General features: G+C 46.4%; 1 protein-coding gene across 2 annotated transcripts; it reads right to left on the reverse strand.

Annotated features, from left to right (window-relative positions):
* Positions 1 to 498: 498 nt before the first annotated feature.
* LOC143033916 (uncharacterized) lies at positions 499 to 24,185 on the reverse strand. 2 transcript variants are annotated; one of them, XM_076199555.1, is made up of 2 exons: positions 24,033 to 24,185; positions 499 to 5,655 (listed from the first exon to the last, which is right to left on the reverse strand). In XM_076199555.1, the coding sequence occupies exons 1-2, from the start codon at positions 24,069 to 24,071 to the stop codon at positions 4,465 to 4,467; spliced, it is 1,230 nt and encodes a 409-aa protein (XP_076055670.1). In that variant the 5' UTR covers positions 24,072 to 24,185; the 3' UTR covers positions 499 to 4,464. The 2 variants fall into 2 exon arrangements, with proteins under 2 accessions (XP_076055670.1, XP_076055669.1); XM_076199554.1 differs by having other exon boundaries at positions 22,865 to 24,158.
* Between the last annotated feature and the right edge of the window lie 336 nt (positions 24,186 to 24,521).

Here is a 24,521-nt window from a genome sequence, read left to right on the forward strand (position 1 = left end):
CCTTCCGAACCGCCGAGGCCATCTCTCTCAGCAACCAGGTTTCCTGAAACTTACCTTGTGTACAATAGGCCGCCCCTTCCGCCGTGGCAGACTGCATTGGCGACTGGTTAGTTTCCTTCGTGTTGTTCACGAGGAAGACATTCGAGTCATTTTTTTTTTTTTTTTTTTTTTAAAGATCAGATTTTGTCATGTTAGGATCTTTGGATTCATTTTCTATTACCAATTTGAGATCCGATTTTGTCATGCTTCTTAGACCTTGGCAATCAAATTCGTGTCAATTAAAGACACCAAATTAGTGTGTTTTCTGTTAACTATGTCCTTGTGACCTTCAGTGACCTTAGTGTAACTGTAATTTTTTTTTAGTTAAAGCCAAAATCTTTCATTTTTTATGTATAGTAAACAATCCACCTCAGCATTTTTTTGGATCTTATTTCGTATTTTTAGTATGTTCTTAGCTTCAGATCATGGTAAAGGGGGAAAAATCACAAAACACAGGTGTCATTAGAAAATTAGAAAATTTTTTTAATTCACCTTCTGTTACAAGAACTTTCTTTGCACGTTTTATTTAGTATTTTTTTTCATCATTGTTCCAACAATGTGGAAACGTTAAAGGACAATATATAATTGATCTAATATAGTTTTATCTATGGGAGATTTCCAACACCCTCCCCCTGAAGATACTGCCGACAAAGGTTCCCTTCCTCAGGAGACCTGTGTCACCGCGACGCAGGGCTGGTGCGCGCCCGTTGACGTGAATGATGAGGACATCCTACATCCTCCAGCCAACATGGGACTCCACCAACCACCAACACCCATCGCCAAAGGCTGCAGAATCTCTCGATTAAAAGCTCGATGTGGAGCTATGACTACTACGTTATCAAAAATTTGAGGGGCTCAGGAGGTTCTGAGAGAGAGAGGGGGGAGAGAAAGAGGGTGAGAGAAGAGAGAGGATGATGGAGGGTCAGTTGAGAGAGGGTGGAGAGAGGAGAGGATGATGGAGGGTCTGTTGAGAGAGGGTGGAGAGAGAAGAGAGAGGATGATGGAGGGTCAGTTGAGAGAGGGTGGAGAGAGGAGAGGATGATGGAGGGTCAGTTGAGAGAGGGTGGAGAGAGGAGAGGATGATGGAGGGTCTGTTGAGAGAGGGTGGAGAGAGAAGAGAGGATGATGAGGGTCTGAAGAGGGAAAGAGAAGAATGAGGATGACTATATATAGTCGGTGGAGCCTGAATATTGGTCCTGCATTTATCTTGACTTCGGGTCTATTCTCTCAGGAGGGACAAGCAGCCTTTGGCAACGGAAGAATGTCGGGGAAGACACAGGTGCAGATTCAATGTAACGAAACTAACAGGCTGGCGAACTATATATATTTATATATAAATAAAAATGCTGATATATTTGCCATAATATATACATGACGCCAAAGCAGTCATTAAATAGCTGACGACAACATCACAAGGTTTATTTTAACTTAAAAAAAGTACACTCTGCATCTTAAAATTTGACAAGAAATAATATAGCTCTTTTTTCGCTGAGTTATCGTCAATGGGAAAATATAAAATAACAGAATCGATACCGATTTGGTCCAAATAGAACGAAATTTTTTTCTTTTGTTTTCGTGTAAACTTGCAATGGTGCAACCTGGATGTTCAACCCTGTGTCATCGACAAGGTGGTGGGGGGTGTATGGTGGGGTGAGGATAAAGGATGGGGGGGGGAGAGCAACAGAAGGTGGCGGCGGAAATAAGATGGGGGGAATACAACACGGGAGTGGCGCGTAGGAAGATAAATGGGGGCAAGGTCTTGGGGGGGCTGAAGATATGACTAAGGGTGCCTGTGTGTGTTGGGGGGGATAGTGGCAGGTGTGGGGGTTTATTGCTTACGTCGGGGGGCTGCAGAGGACCCGACGGGACCCCAAATCTCCGGCGGGTTGGGTTAAGGGAGCTTCGCTTCCCGAACTGACCAGCATCCTCCGAAGGGGAACGGGGGAGGGAATGCCACGAGGAATGAGGACATAGTCACCAAATGCGTCTAGGTCCACCTCGGCTGAGGAGGCCCTGGGGAGGAGGGGGTGGGGGTGGCGCAACGATACAATCTACAGTTATGCAGTCATAGACAAGATCACACACATCTTGGGTCATTAACAACGCGGCTAATGCCAAGACCTGCCGACCAACACCCGCCCTTGACCGCAGAAGGGGGCGGGAGGTCAGCTCGAAGCAGTCTCCGCAGGCGGGGCGCACGGAGGGGGGTGGGTGAGGATGGAGCTACTCCGGCGCCCTTCCTGGGTCGCTTGGCTTGTCTGGCGGCGCCGCGCCAGCAGCGCTGAAGGCGGGGAGGTTCTACGAAGGGAAGGAGGGAGGGGAAGGGAGAGCAAGGGAGTGGGCACACGCAGCTGCAGCTCTGCCTCGTCCCCTTCTTCGGCAGCCGTTATATTCACTGACTTAAATAAAATTGTACAATAGCGACATAAATAGCAGCAGCAGCTTCTTCACACGGCCCGCCCCCCCGGGGGCGCCACTCCCGTGGGGGCGCAGGGCGGCTTCCGCCAGCCGACCCCATGCACCCACGGTCATCCTCAATAATAGAGTTGTAAATAATAATAATGATAATTACAATAATTATAATATATAGGGCATCCTAATGAAATGATGGCATCGGAGATTACATATATTTAGTAATGTATGAAAATAAGATATTTTTTATTGTACATGTTATTAATTTTTTATATATCCATCGGTACCCCACGGGAGCAGCCAACACCAAAGATATTTTGCCTGGACAGTTTCGAGGTGGGCGAACACGTTGCCAACCTCAGGGAGTGGGGAAGAGGTGTACAGTTGCCAACAGTTTCGCGAGATTCAACAGCTCGCTTAATGTGAATGGTATAACATCGAGTGCGCGCGCATGTAACACATACAACATGCACACACAACCTCGATCAGTCAACATGCAAGCACATAACCCAAATCTGATGACTATGTGGATCATGTGGAAGTCTTGTTTACTGTACCCACGCTCCCTCCTCCCTGGGGTAGAAAGAGGCGTCTCCCCTGACAAGTCAACCAAAGAAAGAACAGCTTTGGTTGCGTTCCAATGCAATACAAATCGCAAGCCACCGCCGCCGTGGACCCAACTGCCGCCGCCGCCGCCACCATGAGAACCGGCGCGCGCCGTCGTCACTTGTATACTTTCATTCGGTGCCGCGGACTTTCTTCTGGCGACGGCGGTGGCGAAGGCCACGTGGGACGGGGGCAATTGAATACAAAGTTCTTGGTATGGCATCTAGGTATAATACGAAGATAAATTACTTCTACATCACTCAAATAAATAAATTACATAAATACAGGCAAGCTCTGTCGTACTTACAAACAAAACACAAAGGATACTTCTTTGTTCTGTACAAAAAAATAAAATAAAAGAAAAATAAAAAGAAATAAGACACTGCCGGTCTCCGGCCCGGCTCCGGTGGGCATGATCCCCCTACCGGGTAAAGAACCGGGTCCGGACTCGCGCCAGATTATAAATTACAAATACAAGAGCCAGGGTGGGCTACCCACGTCAAACCCACACACACCCGACCAAGCAGCCAACCACTACTAGCCCGCCCACCCACTCGCAAGCCGGCCCACGGCGATGGCCTAGCGACATCCACCACAGACAACGCAACAGACAGGGCAAGAGGTAGTGGCGGTGGTGGTGGTGATGGTATATGGTGAGGTGAAAGACTAAGGGCACCGTCCCAATATCACAAGCTGGAGCCCCATGGCCCAAGGGCGCGAGAGTGTGTATGTGTATGCATGTGTGTATGTATACGTGTATTCTGTGTGTGTTGACGCGCCAGCGGCGACTGCCACCACGCCACCGGCCGGGCGCTTCCATTCCTCTTCCTCCTCCTCCTCCTTCCGGAGCGCCACAGGTGGCCGACTATGTACACGAAGCACGGGTGCCAAACCCGTGCCTATCACATGCTTGAGCTAGTTCCTGCCGCATCCACCTCTTCAGTACTTTCAGGTGGTTCTCGAAGCCACAACGGTTGGGTGTGTATTTGTGTGGGCCGTGTTGGGTTCCAGGGGTGCTGGCTGGTCCACCCTCACGGAGGGTGCCCGAGCCATGGCCGCCCCGTCCAGCCGCAGCCGCGTCCGCCGTCGTCGTCGTCGCCGCCGCTGCCCCGCCCCGAGAGCCGCGTCTACCACGTCGGTATGACGGCGGCGGGAAGAATCCCACCTGGTCGGTGGTTGTCAGGTTATGATGGCTCGGGGCGGGGCGGGGCGAGGCGGAGTTGAAGAGCTTCCTACTTCTGCTCCTCTTCCGGAAGGCGCCCTAGATGTCCAAGACGTCGCCGCTGTAGCTCCACGCCTTAATGTGCGTTGGAGGTCGGAGAGAAATGGTGAAGGTGATGATGGTGGTGGTGATGGAGGTGGCGGCGTCGTTGCGGTGGAGCTGTGGCAGCCTGCCCACTGGGCAACTTAGCAAGTCTCACACAACTTCTCGAAAATTGGCAGCCGAAGGCCACGGGACACGTCAAGGGCGGAGGCCACACTAGAGGTGTTGTTCGTGAGCTGCTGCTGCTGATGGTGGTGGTGGTGGTGGTGGTGGGGTGGTGCCATTACCATGGACGGGGAGGCGGCGGGGACGGGGGAGACGCTGTGGGAGGAGGAGAGGCTCAAGGAGTCGATGTCCCCCGCCAGGGACTCTACAGGAGAGACGGGCGGGGTGTCGAGTCCGGGCAACGTCAGGAGGTGCCCGTCGAGCAGGAGATCGAGCTCGCTCAGGGCGCGTGACCCAGCAGACCCTCCGGGGGAGCCGGGGCCCCCGCAGAGGGCGCTGCCGGCGGCCGCGGTGCTCAAACCAGGCAGGGTCTCCAGGAAGTTGAGGTTGGTGCAGCCACCGCCTCCACCAAGACTCGTCCCGAAGAGGCTGAAGGTCTCGTCGAAGAAGGACCCGGCCGAGGAGGACGTGGGCGACCCGTTGATGGAGGCTGGTGGGGACGGCGACTCGGCCGTACTGTCTAGGGGCGTGAATGCGTGGAGGGCATGCGGACGCATCAGAGGAGCGTGCGTATTGGATGTAGTCCCCGTAGGAGCACCACCGCCGCCGCCGCCGCCAGTGCCACCGCCGCCGGAAGTGCCAACCAGGGCGCCGCTGGGGCTGCGTCTCTCCTCAGCGTTGTGGATGAAGTGGCACCGTGGGCCGTATGGGCAGAAGCCTATGGTGTGGAAGGTGCGGCACAGTTCAGTCTTGTACTTCGGGTGCCGGGAGAGAGTTCGGAGTTCGGCCTGGCCGTGGGCGAACTGGCACTTGTCTCCGTACTTGCAGAAGCCGTTTTCCTCGAAGGGGCGGCAGAGTTCGGTCTTGTACCTGGAGGAGTTGGCTGCGTTATTGTTGTTGTTGCTGCTATTGCTGTTGTTATTGTTGTTGGCCCGGCCATCCTGTTTCACTGGCTCGGAGTGGGAGCGATCCAGACGGCGGTGCGTGTTGGAGTTCTCGAGGGGTGTGGGTGTGGTTGTGGGCGTGGTGGAGGTCACCTTGGTCAGCAGGTGGGTCGGCGTGCCCAGGCACGACCCCACGGGCGTGGAGTTGCGCTTGCTGAGCGGCAGGTGGCCGCCCACAGCCTTGTGGTCCACGTCACGGCCATCGTACCGTGCACGCAACACAGTCTGCAAAGAACAAGAAGTCAACATTAGTACTATTCACCCGCAAGCATAAACTACACATACATATGAATACAGATTCTTATAAAACACTCCACCACATGGTGCGACTGTGCCAATCGGGTCACGTATTACGAAACACACACCCGTTGTCGTCGCCACTGGCGACAGCGAAGTACAACATTCTTGGCGGCCCCAAATTACAAATCCGTGCGAGTTTTCAACTCGCCCCCCAGGCGCAACAATTATTTTCGTGGGAGGGGCATGGTTCCGGAAATGTTTGTGAAAAAGTTCCGGGGAAGGGGGGGGGGGTTCTAATGCTGGAGGTAAAGGTAAGAATAGTCCCTCCAAGTACCTAACACTGATTATGATCCAGGTTGACCATTGGTATTCTACCTGGATAACGATGCATTTGTCAACGGCCCTTCATTACGGGAGTGACACACACACACACACACACACACACATACATACACACACTCTTCATCATTGACGTTAACCGTTCCAACGAGTGTCAGTGCCACACCCCGCCGCCATTCTGCCTCTCAGCACTGCCACGAGTACATTAGGACGACGATAACATGGTCTCAATTTACCCCCATGTTGTATCCGGATGCACGGCCGGGCTCTCTGTATATATACAACCTTTTACGTGTAGTAAATTCAGTTTTTCCATACTTGTCGCCAGGCGATTTTATTACTTCGGGGAGGAAATCCCCAACACACGCACATACATGATTGTGGAGAAGAAATGACAGATACAATCTAGGAAATGATTTACTCTAACGTTTCGACCAACTTGGTCTTCTTCTGAGGTAACTCTCAAGAAGACCAAGTTGGTCGAAGCGTAGTAAATCAATTCCTAGGTCGTCTTCGTTTTACTTCTACCACTCAATCTCTCATGGTAGATGTGGTTAATGCTGCTACACAATCACTTCAAAGTCCTGATTCATAATGACAACAGTATATTTATTTATTAAAGAGACAATTTCAAGGTGACACCATAAAACACCTTCAAACGGTCTCAACATACTAAACTGGTTACATTTCGGATGTACGAGGTAAAAGTCATACGGATAAACGATCCTAAACACATTTAATAAGGTTGAAAATCAGACTTCAGGGCTCGGCGGAGCGTGAGGTCATATTAACGGGGTCCAGAGATCGCATCCGGATTCAGTAACGGGGTTCTCCATGGCCAACTGTACAACCGACTCTGAACAGCCGTTGTCAGTATGGTACTGTGGTTCTACCATGTACATACATACATGCACACACTCCCTTTCCTATTATATATCCATTAAACGTTTGTTTGGAAGCTAAGACGAAAATACTAGCCAAGTGACAATATATTCAATGAAGTCTGTAGGTCCAGGTTTGGGTTAGCATTCGTGAAAACCGGCCATCTACGCCTAGGGAAAAGAAAGGAGAAAAAAAAAAAAAAAAAAAAAGAGAGAGAGAGAGAATTACCCACGTATCCCTTTCCCCATTCCCACCAAGCACCAATCAACAACCCATCATATAAGCTCACCACACCACCCTCAGCTGTGTACTCTTAATCGCGTAGTGGGGCACAGAAGGCAGTGTCACACCACGGAATCTCACCCAATCTATCATAAGAGAAACAAAGGCCAGCCCCCCCCCTCACGCCTTTTAAGACCTCTTCAACTACTTATTGAGTGTCGAATAATTCCTGGCTATTGGACTGTACAACGACTTCCATTTTCTGTAAATCTGCATTTAAAATCGTGATATTATCAGTTATCAACACGCTTGACCCCCACGTTTTGGAAGCATAAAGGCACCATCACTAACAAAGCATGACAATACAAACTTTTTGCACCCAAATTCTTTCTACCTGATCCAACACTACCAGTGAAACAACACAGTATCTTTATATACAATAGTTCCATTTTGATTAGGGTGGTTGCTTGTCAACCAAAGAGCACTAAAACTGCATTTACATGGATCTTATGATTTGTAAATCAGGTCCGAGAGTCTCAAATGTACCGCAACAGCGTTGAAAGGGTTCCTGGGAAAACACCGACCTAAGCCCATCTGCTGTGACCTCGACTGACCTCACGTGACTGAACTCGGGATTGGTGACCTTCTGTACGACAGGAAACACAGGGCGAGACAGAGAGATAGAGAGGAGGGGGAGGGGTCTTCTGCTAGTGCACTTCATGTTCCCTACTGATCTTTCTCAAATTTCAAACTAAAGTGAACTTATGAAAGTCCCCCCACATTTACCTTCCCAACCAAATGCGGGAGTAGGAGACCGAAAATAGTATGGAGAGGGGGAGAGGAGGAGGAGGAGGAGGAGGAGGAGGCGGCGGCGGTGATGGTGGTTGTGGTGGGGTGGAGGAGGAAGAGGATGATAAACTACGGTCGGAGGAGAAAGTCTTAAACACGAGCGGCCGCCCTGCAGGGCACCCCAGGTCGCCCCCTGGGCCTCAGGACTATGGAGCAAGGGCGACGGCGAACTCGGGCCTCAAGAACCACTTTATGCGTACGCACTATGCATGCGGGAGGAAAAAGCTATTTATAACACACGCCGAATATAACGCACGTACGTTTGTGTGTGTGTGTGTGTGTGTGTGTGTGTGTGTGTGTGTGTGTGTGTGTGTGTGTGTGTGTGTGTGTGTGTGTGTGTGTGTGTGTGTGTGTGTGTGTGTGTGTGCATGTGTGTGTGTGTAGAGATGCCATGTTGTTATGCCCCATTCCCCCAACGCCATCGGTGGACAAAATAAAACTGTCTTACTCCCTAGGTCATAAACGACACCCCAACCCATTACCCCACTCGCACTATAACTTGCTTTCTCGACATTTTCCACGGGGTGGGAGGGACGGAGACGGAGGGAAAGCCGATATAGACCGACAGACGGACCAGTGGCCAGCAGCTATCACATGCTGTTGCTTTCACTCGTGACTCCACCCTCCGCTCTCCCCCACCCTCCATACCCACCAACGACGGGTAGTAAAGACAACAACCAGCTTCCACTTTCCACTCGCCCGTTCCATCAATCGACACTATTCAAAAGGTCAATTATAGGTTTTCTATTTTCCTTTTTCTATCAAACAAAAACCTGCAATACCAACAACAAACATACAAATGCTGTAACATAAAAACAACTGTTAAAAATAGTTGAAAAATATTCGCAACAGTTGGTATATAGAATTCTCCCTTCCCCTCCTCCTAAAGGAGGTTGGAGGGGCAGCTACGGGGACACGGGCAAGTGGGCAGCAGACGTGGAGGACGATCGCTGTCTGCAGGCGAGAGCGGCGGCGGACTCCGTGTGAGGTGTGAGGTCAGACATACGAGGCAGTGGCTCCTGATGGCTTGAAGTAGTCATTACTGTACAAGTCTTGGTCAGTCAAATTGACGGATTATCAGTGTCATCGTTATTATAAAATTCCTAATCGTCTACAACAGAAAATTACTGGAGGAAGTTAAGTAAGATTAGGTTAGGTTAGGTAAAGCGTTTCGGGGCATGAACCGGTCTGATTATGGGGGAGAAGGAAAGGAAACTGTGTGTGTGTGTGTGTGTGTGTGTGTGTGTGTGTGTGTTTGGGGGGGGCACGCCCTTTAACCTCATCCCTCCTCACCACATCTACCTCACCCCCAACCATACACCAGGAAATTAATTCAGATGGTAGAGTGGCTAAGAGGTGGGGGAGGTGGAGATGAGGAAATACACCAAATCTGCCCCATTTGGAAGGGAACTGGGGCAGAGGATTTGCAAAAAGTCTCAAGTACGCACGCACACAAACACAAACACGCACACACGCATCACCAGCCTCATAGCAGTACAATCGACTTGGACGGTTAAAGAGAAAACGGAGACCAGAACCAAAACGTGTATTACGAGTAGGTTTTAGGTTTTTGTCATTTTGACTACGGTAATGAAACAGACCGGCGGTAAAGTTCAGTCTACATTCATGAGCTCACAGGATACCTCATCTAGGCAGAACAACTAGAATGATCGACCAACCGTACTATTAACTAGACTATGGAGGCGACGATCAGTTTACAATCCCTTTCCCCGACCCTGTCATAAGCAGTCATCACATCGTTAACTCAACCACTGAAGAAAACAACGCCGCAGTTAACAGACTCAAGAAAGGCAATTGGTAACATCTCTTGGTTGAAGACAAACGGAAACCGTAAAAAAACAAATAATTACTTTCTAAATCGTACGCTGAGGATCTAATGAAGATTGAAGCCTGTTTTAATGAGAGAAAATAGGAAGCGGAGAAAATATTATGGAGGTCCTACGACATAAAACGAGCCACATATACAATCCATTGAAAGAAACTATGTTTAGAAGGGATCTTTCAGTGTTAAAAATGAAAAGATGAAAAAGGTACTATACAATAGGATTCAGGGGATAATCTCAGATGGAAGCCTTGAATGACATATCTAAAGACCCTCACACAAGGAAATAGACCAGAGACCAGCTCCACGGATCCAACCAGAAAGAGAAAAACAAGTCGTGAAAGATCAACAAGTCCCGAAAACTTGACTGGAAGAGAAGAAATTTAATGCCATAGAAGATATGTGTGAATGACCCAAGTATACAAACGCATTCAACAGTGCTAAACCGTATATAAATATTTCCAAATGGAAAGTTACCAACACCGGAAACACATCTAGTGCAACAATCATTACGATTGGAAATTATCGAAGTATCATGAGGAAAACAAAAATACTAAAAGGAAATGAATAGCCAGAGTGCATTTAATTATATAAAGTAATCAAAAGTTGCAAAGAAAGGAAATAGGCGGAAGCAGGAAACAGCTGCTACAATACGAGTGACTAATGGTACCACAGGGGGTATGTGATGTCACCTGTTATGTTCAACCACGCACAGGTATACTGTAAACTCCTTACGACGTTGTTCTAAACTGTACTACACGCAGGACGAAAACGTTGGAAATACAGGCCAGGCTGGGGAAGCTTAACACAAGCTTTTCTCCGTCTTCGCATCTAACAAACTCCTAAATGACGTCATAACATGCAGGGGGGTTTTGTTCCCAATATATACGTATGCAGAGAGCAAAAAAAAATAAGAATAAGGGGGGGTCACATCTATATATATTTTTAAAACATTCACGAAGCGAATGATGATGGACTGGCTTAGCAGAATGCGTTGTGTGGTTCTTATTGTTATAGTAGTATCTAAGCTTCGGTATCAAGACAACGTACAGACGTTTCTTCCTGTTACACACATGGCCTAGTTTAGAACACGCACTCGCAACATTAGCTGGGAAGGCCACGAAAGAGATAAGACTGATACTGGCTAACAGTTGGGGCCGAGAAAATTCTATACAAGGAGAAAGGAGGGAAAAAAAAAGTGAGGGAGAAAGGGAAGCTAAAAGCCTTCTCTGATACTAATCTAAATAAATAAACAGGAGTGGATAGTACAGAGTTTTTTCAATCATGAAATACATGGCAACTGTTGTATGGCACTTGTCTGAGGACTATTCAGCTGAAGACCTGAACCTCGTTCAGGAATGGAGACGCCTCTCCCTCACCTGAATGAAATTTAGAAACTGCTTTCTCAGAATCATCAGTGCGTCGCCGTACGAGTGGGCGTCGTTTTCTAAGTGATACTTTTTTGGTAAATGTCATGACTTTAAGCAAAGACAGCGTTGTCGTTCGGCAGAGGGCAGGCAGCGAAAGGGGTGACACACACACACACACACACACACACACACACACACACACACACACATATATATATATATATAAAAACTGAAGCACGGACTTTCACTGCCACAACTCAAGAATGAGTACACCTATCTTGCACGACATTTTGTGAAATAGCTACCCCATATAAGGTATGAAGAAGTCTTAAAACCCGGATCGTCAACCCTTCGCCTTAAATCAAGAGACGTTACGTCTTCTGGTGGTGGTGCCTGTACGCCGGCGGTGCCAGCACGTACCTGCTTTCCAACCCACGACGACGGCGGCGGCGGCGGCACTCAGTGGGGGGAAAGCGAGGCACTCAGAGTCCACGATCACCCCGTCACACCGCTTCCATCCACTCTCTCCGCTCTCTTGGCCGTTTCAGAACCTCCCTTCGACTTCCCATCCCGTCGGTCTCCCTTTATCCGCACAACCACTTGAAAACAAAGTACTGCGTGACATGCACTGTATTGTGGACAGACTCCAACCTCGGTAGGAGGAACCTTCACGGAAGACACTTAGGGTTTAGGAAACGATGGTGAGGGCTGGAGAGTTCGAACGAATTGAGGTTGTTGTGGCGACGGTGTTGTTCTTCTAAGATCTGGGAGACGACCGCAACTCTCGTGAGATGGCGGCCAGCCTCATGGGACTGAATTATGGAACTAATGCGATTGTTTTGTGTGATGCGTGCCTCAAGGTACCCTATCAAATGTCTTGTTAGTGCCACTAAACCACGTAGCTCTTCCAGAAGACCTTAGCATGTGGCGTCACCAAGAGTGACACGGTGCTTCCTGTATAGGGAACGACAGAAGTTTGTGTGGCGGAAACAAACTGGTAATGAGATGCCTGCCAGAACCTATTCCCTCGGTATCGATTCCGGAGAATCCGGAACAGCATCACAAGATGTTCTCCCGGACACCAGATCCACAACTTATCGTAACGACACGAACTCTCGTTGTTGTACATCTGATATCCCTCCACATACAGTTTCCTTTCGCATTATCTTTTGTATACATACACCAGGAGATATGCATTTATAGCTCTGGAAGATCACTGATCAAATTCGTATGTCCCAACTAGTTTCCCAGACTCCCCCGCTTCCACCCTATTTCAACACTGAACAAAATAGTCTGGCATCCATTGCTGCTTCTGCCTTTCGATCTATGGATTCTCCTAGAAGGACCTGTGGATCCCCAAAGGCCCCCCAGGACCTAGGCCAGGGAAGAGCGTCTTCTACCAAGAGTACCACCGTCGTACGAGTTAACCTAACATGACCCGGGCCAGAGAACACAACCCTCTCGAGTCCTACAGGATCTGGCGAGATGGGAGACGAGGGTGGCACTGCCCCTACAAGTCCGGCGTCCGATGCCACAAAAACCACCGAAACACTGCTGGTGGTTCCCCCAGCTCTTGCTCAATCCCGAGAGCACGCGGAAGCCGCTACCAGGAAGAGCCCTTGTGATGTCATCCTCCCGCGAGGGGGGAGGGGGGTGGGGAGTCCCGTTTTACATAATAGTCGTTCGAACTCGGTCTAACCTCTAACCTTCTCTTGGCCTTGTGTTTATGAGAGAGAGAGAATTCTTACCACACATAGACTACACTATTCTTTGGCAAGAGGCTAAAGACAACAGAGCACCTGAGGAGGACCCCAACACTGGAGCAATACGTATGGCAATTCCTGCAGTTCGATGACATTTGTGGCACCCTTATACCTTTTAACAGATGGCACCCGTGGAGGCGCATTTTTATGCAGCGATTCTGGTGCCACCTGTTAACTGACAGGAACAACACAAGAATGCCGATCTTTGAGGTCCGGCTGCATACTTGACAGTGCCATCTGGCATAGTTTGGGGGGATGATATCGGTTCCAATGAGCGAACTCTACCTGGCTTATGCTGGACGATTATCTTAAGGATTATGCAACACTGCGTTCAATCAAAATAAATAAACAAATAAATAAATAAAACAAAACACCATCTGAGGACATCTAACCGTGGGGTGGCGTCACTAGTAAAAGACTCCTCACCACCCACTCCATCACTAAGCCCAGAACCGCCTACGTCGACCACATGCCAAACAACTTTATCCGCACCTACAGCAAACGCCAGAACTTTCATATGAACACGCACACGCGCACGCAAACTTTCACTACTTGGCACGAACTCTGCCCGACTGCACCACGCGGGGGGAGGGGAGGGGGAGGGCGTCTCAGGGCACACCCGACCCCAACCCATCTGCAGGAACTGAATCCTTTTAGGTAACGGTATTACAAACGCCGAAATTGGGTATGGGACACCATATTACATATTTAGTTTCTGATATAATTCAAGATTGTTAACATGTCCACAACAGAACGCTCTCTGCTAGAGCAGACCTCACGGTGCCTTGACCCGGTCCTCCCGATATTTGACCTGGTCCTGCCCTAAGGTCATCTCGCGGCAGGGAGAATGATCTCAGCACTTAATGGCACAAGAAATAAAAGAGATGGCGAGCTTTTCACTTACATATCTTTCGACATAATGGATTGTACACAGGATGATATTTTCTAAGCAATCTTAACCCATTCAACTCCGATGACAAGATGTCTTGTCATTTGGTCAAATAAAACAAAAAATCATAAAACACCAAAATGTTTGATCAAACACCAGAAAAATATGACGTCAATCCTCGCTTCGCTGCGAGCGAAGCGAGGATTGACGTCATATTTTTCTGGTGTTTGATCAAACATTTTGGTGTTTTATGATTTTTTGTTTTATTTGACCAAATGACAAGACATCTTGTCATCGGAGTTGAATGGGTTAATCAACTGAGTCGACTCTAACGTGGCCTCTGGAGTGTTTCATTGGTCAACTGCTGTGTGCTGACCTGGCACAAGGAAGAAGGGATCGAACTGAGGCTACACCAGGACAGACTCGCCTGATCAAGACGATGCCCAAACCTTCTTGTGTATTCACGAGTGTACAAGCGAAACTTCAGTAAATTGAATGTTCATCTCGTAACGGTTCACCGAGGTGACTATAAAGAGAAACATTACCTGGGAAGAGATACTTTAGAAAGTTTAATGGTTTTGAATTACTCTACCGTCTACACCCTCCTCTTACTCCTCCCTAACCTTTTCCCCAATTCAGCACTCCACCCCCCACTATCTCGAGACGAGTAAACATCATCACGTCGATCCCAATGACCTCCTCCTCGACTCCCTCCTAAAAAGACACTCTAACAATCCTAACATCGCCTTTACCTTCCAGAAAACAACCCACCCCCTTCCCTAGGCAGCCACCTTCTCCCCATCTCAACCCACCAACCCTCCCAGACCACTCAACAACTTTCCTCCTTTTGTCCGAGCGAACCCGTCGAACGGGGAACCCTCCCCTTCTCACCCCCCCCCCCAAACCAGGCACCGCCGGACGCCGGCCACACTCTCACTTGGGCGGTTTGGAGAATAACTAATGAAGGTGCATGCGCTTCCCTGACCACGGACCGCGGACCGGGGGAGCGCGACGCATTCCAATGTTACCATATACCCGTGAATAATGTTTCCAAGGCCCAAGAGGGGTTGGTATGGGAACTCCCATCCTGGCCTGCATACAGCACATACTAGGATATCCTCCGTTCTAGTCTATTCGCGCCCAACCCCACTAGCCTCTTCATAACTTGGGCGTTCATTTTCTCGTCACTCCACCAATATACAAGTTAAACAACCTAGGTGACATCGCACAGACCAACATCATGTTCCTCAGCAGTGGGTCCTTGTATCTCAAGCATTTGAGAGAGAGAGAGAGAGAGAGAGAGAGAGAGAGAGAGAGAGAGAGAGAGAGAGAGAGAGAGAGAGAGAGAGAGAGAGAGAGAGAGAGGGGGGGGGCGATTCTACAACGTCTTCCCTCCAATGGCGACACGATTTCAAAATATCAGATCGAATGAAGCTGAATACACCCCAAGGACAAATTGCCTCATGAAATTCCACTCGCATCTTGTCCAAGGCAGCCAGGATGATCAAGTGGAAACGAAGACTGAAATTGTGGACATTATAACTAATGTTATCAGCGAGGTGGTTACGGCTTGGGTGTATTAGAAAAAGACACATTGGGCCGGGATAACCCATAAAGCAAACACAAACTGGGTCTTTTGTCCTGGTTTACGCCATTTTAATTCATTCGTATGCATTGACAAGTGACCCCACCATTTCCGTGACGTGTCACATGTTGCCATAAACAGTCAATCAGTTTGCAAAATCTAGATCAGACTGATTAAATGTGGGAAGTATCTTGCCAAAGGATGGTGGTGGTGAGCAAATACAGCCTACAAGTTTGTGTGTGTGTGTGTGTGTGTGTGTGTGTGTGTGTGTGTGTGTGTGCGCGCGCGCACGCGTTTGTTTATGAATATGCCAGTGTCTCTGGTGTACACCATGGTCCTGGATCACGTGTTAGGCTCGTGCTCGACAGCATTACCCACCCACGTGAGACCACACATACCAATTCTTTTATATATATATATATATATATATATATATATATATATATATATATATATATATATATATATATATATATAAACGCCGGCAACACGACTCTGTACTCTGGACCTCAAGTGTGTGTGTATGTGTATACCGTGACCGTATACCGCCATATAACCACATATACGTGTGTGTGTGCCCGTACTAGCCATCGACACGTGCAGTGCTGTGGCACGCGCGCGCTGGGAGAGGGGGGGAGAGGAAAGGGGGGGGGAGATCCGGGGTGCACACCTGTCCAACACACCTGCAAACGTGGCCTTGAACACCCGCAGCCTGATTAACGGGAGAGACAGCGTGGTTCAGGCGATGACAGGAAGGAGGAGGATACTGAGGATGGCGGGAATGAGGAACAAGATGAGGAGGAGGAAGAGGAGGAGGAGGAGGAAGAGGAGGAGGAAGAGGAGGAGGAGGAGGAGGAGGAAGAGGAGGAGGGGGAGGAAAGTGTAGGTCGGTAGATACGTGGGGTGGGAGAAGGTGGTGGGAAAGAAAGGGATTAGGAAAGAGGGCAAGAAAGGGATTAGGAAAGGTGACAAAGTGCCACATGCCATGAAGTGCTAATACGGTGCCCTGGATCTTCATGACCAGTAATATCGCTATCATATCGAATCGAAACCTAAAAACAACATCAACCCCAAATTCAACATGACCCCGCAACACAAATACTTCCAAAAGAAACCAATATCAACAAGGTTAGTGCGAGATTCACCATGGTCTTGGACCACGTGTTGGACTCGTGATCGTCAGCTATTATCCTCCCGGATGCTCTGAGCTCATGCAAGACCGATCTACGGATAATGCTGTGACCTTCCACACGCACACCAAACTCCTCGCCCACGACAGTTTAAGTAACGGCTCGCAGCGCAGCAATAATTAAAACATTTCAGCCCTGGGAGCAATTCGAAATCGGACCGCTGGAATAGCTGTTGTGAACGCTACCACTGCGACATTAAGTCGTGTGTGTGTAGATTTGATCTTACACACACACACACACACACACAGTTATTTTGTTACACACACTTCACCTCCTTATCTGGGGGGGGGTAACTTTTTCATTACGGGAATGTGGGATTATCCAATGCACCAGCAACCCGTACTGTGTGTGTGTGTGTGTGTGTGTGTGTGTGTGTGTGTGTGTGTGTGTGTGTGTGTGCGCGCGCGCAGGCGCACAACCCGGAAGCGACACCTGCACAAGAAGCAAGCGAAACTGGAAGTTCGTTGCGACACACAAACATACAAAATCCAAAGTCACGAAGGTCAACCTCAAAGGCCCCCGAGGACTACCCCGGTCCCTTCTTCACGAACTACTTACCCACCAACCTACTAACCGACAAACCCGCCCCCATCGAAGCACACATGACGTCACGCGTCTCGTCACAGGTCAACCGAGGTCAAGAACTGATATGAATGGGAGGAGGAGGAGGAGGAGGAAGACGAGGGTGAGGAAGAGGAAGAACAGGACTGGGATTTCCGGGGAAATGACGTCACGGGCGTGGCGTTTGGCCAGAAACCAACCCGCATGTTGTGGAAACAATTCCATACGTTCTATTTTTAGAATATAGCGGTGCCAGGCAACAATATTCGTCGTGAATGTAAGGGATTTATTTCAATAATTAACCGAATGTTCAATTCTGTCACGATTTCCTCTGTATTTCAACTAGTTAGAAAACAGATACAAGTAACCAGACTATTCTATTCAGTTGAAGGATTGACCTTAGCTTGAATGTGGTCACGATCACTGACGAGTCCACTCGGCCTGGGGACGTCCCCTACCCATCAATAACGGAACACTTATTCCGGCAATAACGTATCTTCCTTGAACACTACAATCAAACAGGTGGTACCACACATGTACAATGAATGGACAAGTTCTACTTCTATTACAATTTACAATGGCCATATGTACTTTCTTCTGAATTGTTGGTCTATGGATATATATATATATATATATATATATATATATATATACATATATATATAAAATATATATATATATATATATATATATATATATATATATATATATATAAATATATATATATATATATATATATATATATATTATATATATTAATATATATATTATATATATATATATATATATATATATATATATATTATATATATATATATATACACATATATTATACATACACATTTATCAACCACAATTCACTTTAATTCTAAGTCATCAACATCGAGACACTGGAGGAGGCATACATGCAGAAACTGAAACGTGGTGCAGCCAAGGACTCGAACCTGCGCTATTGATATAATAACCATAAGCCAACTTCAAGCTTCCTGTGAATGTATTCCACTTTTTTTTTTATGAAATGCGCATATTTACTTTGGTTGTTTCTCAAACCGAGGTCAATTTCGAATTATAATACACACAAGCGCAAACACAACTCATCCATACCTTATGTCTATTCCTTGTAACAATCCAAGACTGCGATATCGGGACCATCGCGGAAGGTGTGGGGGTAGGGGGGGTAAGACCACTGCCAGGTGTACATGTAATGGGTTTCATGTAACATTAATCGAAGCAGACTGCATCACTGCCCTTTCCTTGTAATGACCTAAGCTACACCTGTCGCCTAGACATCCCCCCCTCCCCAACCACCACACACCTGACTGCCCACTCTGCCCCCTCTATGGGTGGTCCAGACCCCCCCCCCCCTCCCACCGTCCCCTTTGGGGTCACCTCTCCCACAACACAAAGAATGGATAATATCAAAAGTACAGGGGAGCTGTATATTTCGACTACTATCTGTAGTCCTCTTCATCAGAAATATACGGTTCCCCTGTACTTCTGATATTATTTCTCCGATAGTAGGTTTAAAGTGTACAAAGAATGGAACCAACAAAAGTATCTAGATAAACATGATTCCTACTTACGTTCAAAGCAAATTCCCAGTCACCCGGGCATGATTCCTATCTACAGCCACGACAAATTCCCACTCCCCAAGATCCCTACCTGTCGTCAGTCCAAATTCCCACGGCTACAGAAAAATACTATCCTGTAGTGAAGGGGATATGAAAAGAGTATTACCCATCGGTGATCATGGACGTGTCGAATGAATAAAATCTCCTGGCGGCAGCCTGAATAAATGGAGTTAAACACGCACACAATGCTTTGATTCAAGTAAATTTCTATCACACTAAAACCAATGCGCGTCCACTCTGCGAAAAATATTCCAACTGCTGATACAAATTTCTATAAATAAATAAATAAATAAAAAAAATCCATAGATCTCCACTTGTTTCAACAACGAAGATTCCATACCCAAAATGAACAAACTAAAATAAATAAATAAAATTAAATAATGCGCGTGTTGACCCCAGTGACCCCAGCTTGTCCTTGACCACGTCCTCATGCACCTCCACCTTCACCCCCTCACCCTCCAAACCACTCCCAAAGACGTCCACTCGAAGAAACAAACGAGCACCCATACCAACCGTTATCCCCCAAAATCTCGTCATTCCCTGTGACCTTGAGGGAGGGAAGGAGTATAATGGCCATCAAAGCCGAAATCAACTCCCACGCCACGACGTGACCTTTGACGTTTTCAACTATGGCCAACCATAGACGAAGATAGATTCTCGTGCTGTCGCCCCCTCGCTAAGTTTATTATTATTATTTGAGCCCTAGATACTTTGTCCTGACTAGTTTCAGATGATTCTATTGAGCCTGTGGTGGAACAATGGGGGGGTACTGGTAACCCAATTATCTAATCCTTTCGCGTCTTTAGAGAACAAACGGAATGGTAAACCAGTCATAACGTTGTCACAACACATACGAATCTGTTCAAATGCGTCCGAAATTAATCGGTTCTAACAGGTGTTGCAAAAGTATCTCTCTCTCGAGGAAAAAAAAATAAATAAGTGAATATTCACAACTTGAATCAAGTGTTATTTTGAGTATTGTAACACTCCATAAACAAGGATTCAAGACTGAACACTAATGCACTAAGAGCATATGAACATTAACTTGGCATATTTACTACCCAAACAAACGAGAGCAAAAAAACTGAATCAAGTACACAGAAATTAACGAAAACCCCGAAAAATCGAAATCTAGGAACATGAAGCTATGGGTGAAATGTGTTTGGGTCCACATGGTTATAGACACACGCACACACTTCTGCAGAAGTTCGATATCAAACCAGACATCTGGGAAATGACACACTTGCAAGTCCCAGCGTCCGTCATGTTTACCCGAGTTTATCAATGTTTAAGCTAAAGGAAAAGTGAAATTCAATCTACTTCTGCAGTCATAAACGTGAAATATAAACTAACGAGAATTCGTAAACAGGTACCATTCAGATGCAAATAACCAAGGAAACAATATTCGGTGGGTTGTAAGATAACTGGTTACCATGCTTGTGAGAACCAGCTTTGAGATTAAAGCGACTGGCTGAAACCAAACCTACATGAATATTAAAATTAGGGAGAAGAGGAGAGCGTCGAACCGAGCACAGGCTACAAAGCAGCATTTTGGGAGTTTACCCAAAACCCTGGGGGCACGTCTACATTGGAGGAAAGAAGGGCGAGAGGGTAACGCCACACCAAATCTAGGATAAGCGCTTACTGACAAGGAATTACCCACATTTGTATGCAGTGGGTGGGGTAAAATGATGCGGATAAAACTGAGGAATGGAAAAGTGAGCTAAGTGTTTACCGGATTCGCAAACTGGTGCATGAGCAATTGGAATGGGCAGCTGGCTCACAGATGGTGTGTTTAAAGAACATTCACGAACTCGAGACCAACCATGACTAAAGGACAATAACAGGTATCCCATGGTAAAACTTCTACATAACCCTACATACATTCACGATCACAACTCGTGGATCCACATACTTAAGGCAAACACACCATTCATAATATACAATTATTCACTGTGTGTACACACACGCACACTATATATATATATATATATATATATATATGTGTGTGTCTGTGTGTGTGTGTGTGTATATGTGTGTGTGTGTGTGTGTGTGTGTTATAAAACCACTTTGAAAATAAAATGAAAGGTGACCGAACGTTTTCGTCTAAGACATTTTCAAAATTTTGAAAATGTCTTAAATAGACGAAAACGTTCGGTCATCTTTCATTTTATTTTCCCAGTGGTTTTATTACACATTTTGTGAATCACGCGTTTTTGTGATTTATTCGCATATATATATATATATATATATATATATTATATATAATAATTCATGTATACATACGTATATATATACACACAATATGCATAATATACATATGCACACATATATATGTATACATATGCATAAATATACACACACTATATAATATATATACAATTTACGTATATGCACACATGTATACATATATATATATATATATATACACACACATTCTATAATGTATACATATACTCAACGTTATGCCATACACTTGTAACGACATCCAAGCATTAGTTTGTTTCATGTTACAGACTATATTCCATAGAGAACGGGGTCGCCTATCCTCCTCAAGAAACTACCCTGGTTTTCAGGACATAAAGGAGCTGTTATCCATCAGTGCGTGTGTATGTTTTACAATAAATTGTTTATGCGAGGCAAAATCTGGGTCCTTCATGAGGATACATGTGCCGCCAAAGAAAAATTGGTGTGACTATGCAAAGTTGGAAGGAAGATTAAGAAATAAAATAAAATAAAAATAATAAAAATAAGAAGATGACGTGGTGCGAATTATGCATACACACGCTATTCCTAAACCAAAGCAGCCACTCGTTATAAAATCAGGGGCATACATATGCATACACTTTACATAAATTCGAATGTATACGATAAATGGTAATACAATATGAAGTTTTGACCAAGATACGCCTGTCGCTTTTGCCCTGTGAACTTGTTCACAAGCACATGAATGTCTACGGACGCATAATACCTATGTATACGAGTAGCACACATACGTAAGAACATATATACACATACTGTTCATATATGTATAAACATATTCAAACATTTACATATACGTGTACACAATGTGTATACATATAAACAGATACATAAATGCATGACATATATACACACAATTATATATATATATATATATATATATACACACAATTATATATATATATATATATATATATATTATATACACACAATTATATATATATATACATACAATTATATATATATATATATATACACATATATATATAATATATATATATTACACATATATATATATATATATATTATACACACACATTTATATATATATATATATATATATATTATAAACACACAAATATATATATATATATATATTATACACAATTATATATATATATATAAATATATATATAATATACACATATACACAAATTATATATATATATAAATATATATATATATATAATATACACACAATATATATATATATATATATATATATATATTATATACACACACACACGAGTGTAACCACTATATATATGTACACCTGTACACATCCACCGTGTACACACTACGGCACTCGTATTTGCATACGTCTACTTATGTACACAATGAAATATCGAAGAATTTGTGTGGTCACTTCTAATGGTGAGCACATACCACCAAAGTCTACAAGCACACACACATATGGACATTACGACCAACCCATGCATTACACTGACACAGCAACTCAAGCGAAGTCCTCGTTACCTAATTCACAAGTCCCCCAGAGGGCGTGCGGGCGTGCAAGAGGGTCCGGGGAGGACTCGAGCGACGCGGGCGTGCGGCGGTCACAAGGACAACCCGTTTCACGCCCACCCGCCCTCAAAGGTGGTGGGGAGGATAAGAGGCCCACCTCCCCATCAAGTAGGGAAGAGAGAGGAGCGATGAGAGACGAGGAAGCACTGGAGAAGGAAGCTGCTGTTTGTACAATAGGCAGGGGGTAGGTTGAGGTAGGGTTACGTTATTAAGAATAAGAAAAGGGGGGTGGGGGCTAATTTTGGGGGATCTGTCCATGGCTACAACATTCGTCAAACGCTTACGTCGTGCAGATGTTGCTGCTGGTGGTGATGGTGGTGGTGATGGTGGAGATCGACCGCCAGGACGGGAGCCATGGCTGCTGCTGGTGCTGTTGCTGGATGTGCCGAGAGACTAAGTGGTTGGTTGGTCTGTTGGTCGGTCTGTTGGTACCGCAAAGAGCACTTAGGAGCTGCCTTCTCTCCCCCACTACGGGCTGGAGGACATAAGGAGGCGGAGGCGAAGAAGGAGGAGGAGGAGGACGAGGAGGAGGTGCGGGTGGGTTGGGGGGGGGCAGGGTGGGTACGGAACAACAGTGGTGGTTGTGGTGGTTCAAAGAGGCAGGTGGAAGTCGTGGTGATGCGGGGGTAGAAGGGGGGGAAAGAGGAGTGAATGCAGGTGGGATCTTGTCCAGGGGTGGAGTATGTGTTGGTGGGTAAGGGTACAAGTAGTCTTGGTAGAGATATCAGCAGTCGTCGCGATAGATATAATTTTTTTCCTGGTGTCCGTTCTGTAAGTCCTCTCTACTAATGCCCTACTAGACATAGACTGAGAGACAGAGAGAGACAAGTGACTCAATCTCTTGCCGCCTTGTATCTTTCCAACAGAAACTGTCGTCGTCGTCGTCGTCGTCTTCGTCAATACGAGACCGAAAAACTATTCCTTGCTGAGTTAGCTCGTGCCGGCACACAAATACACACAAGAAGCGATCGTGGGCGGAGGCTCTGAGGCGGTGGAACCGACTAAGATGATGATGATGAAGTTGGTGACAAGAGTCGAGGGACCCCACAAAGTCGTCGTCGTCCACGTTGTCGCAAGCAACCAACCACGCACAATCACACTGTATACCCTGCTACCACTTTCCACTTGGTTCTTCTTGCTTGCATTGGAAGTTCACACTCGTATTTAGAATCACCATGTGTGTGTGTATGTGAGCGCGCAGGTTCCGTACACACCCGCACACAATACCAAAACACATACACAACTTCAACGCTAAACGCTCTCCCGTATGGGCTGCAGGTGTTTTAGCAAAACAATGGTTTACAAATAATGGCAATTCAAACAAAATCCAAACGACCAGCAAGCGTTAGACTACCTCTGTACAAGGGTCTAAGCCTGTGGCTTTTAGCGGGGGTGAAAAGACACAACACACGCTGATTAGATGTTACAACTTGCTGTCAATCACTGACGTACCTTGTACAGGTCAGAATCTAACATTATTTCACTGCGCATTGGGGAGGGGGGGTAAATTCTGACAAGAAAGTCTCGACCGTGCTCTCGTGTTGCTTGCTAGACGCCCGGGGTCCCACTACTTAATACAGCTCTGTCCATGGCTATACATATAATACCGCACATCCGAGGCGCCTCCCCCCACCGCGCTCCCATTGGCCCACCAGTTATGACGTCACAACGGAGCATCGCGCTATTGGCTGGGTTGTCTTAGCTGAGTCGTCCACACTGACGGGTGAAGTGAATGAAAGTGAAATCACTATGTACGTACGACGACGACAAGACGACGACGACGACGACGACTATGACGACGACAACAGGAATATTCTATAGTCTGCCCATAAGATCACACGACCACGAAATATAAAATAAACAAAGTGGAAGCCATGCACGTACAACAAGCTGTATCTTTCCCCTCTCCCAGACCTCAGACCCCGGGGCCAAATTCAGATA

The sequence above is a fragment of the Oratosquilla oratoria genome, chromosome 16 (assembly GCF_046742065.1).
Source record: "Oratosquilla oratoria isolate Oo_2021 chromosome 16, ASM4674206v1, whole genome shotgun sequence".
Lineage (NCBI taxonomy): Eukaryota > Metazoa > Arthropoda > Malacostraca > Stomatopoda > Squillidae > Oratosquilla > Oratosquilla oratoria.

Coding starts and splice junctions, on each gene's coding strand:
- LOC143033916 (XM_076199554.1), bottom strand. CDS start 22,936: ATGGCTCCCGTCCTGGCGGTCGATCTCCACCATCACCACCACCATCAC. Junction 5,656..22,864: donor AGCAGCAACATCTGCACGAC/GTAAGCGTTTGA, acceptor TGTTCTTTGCAG/ACTGTGTTGCGTGCACGGTA.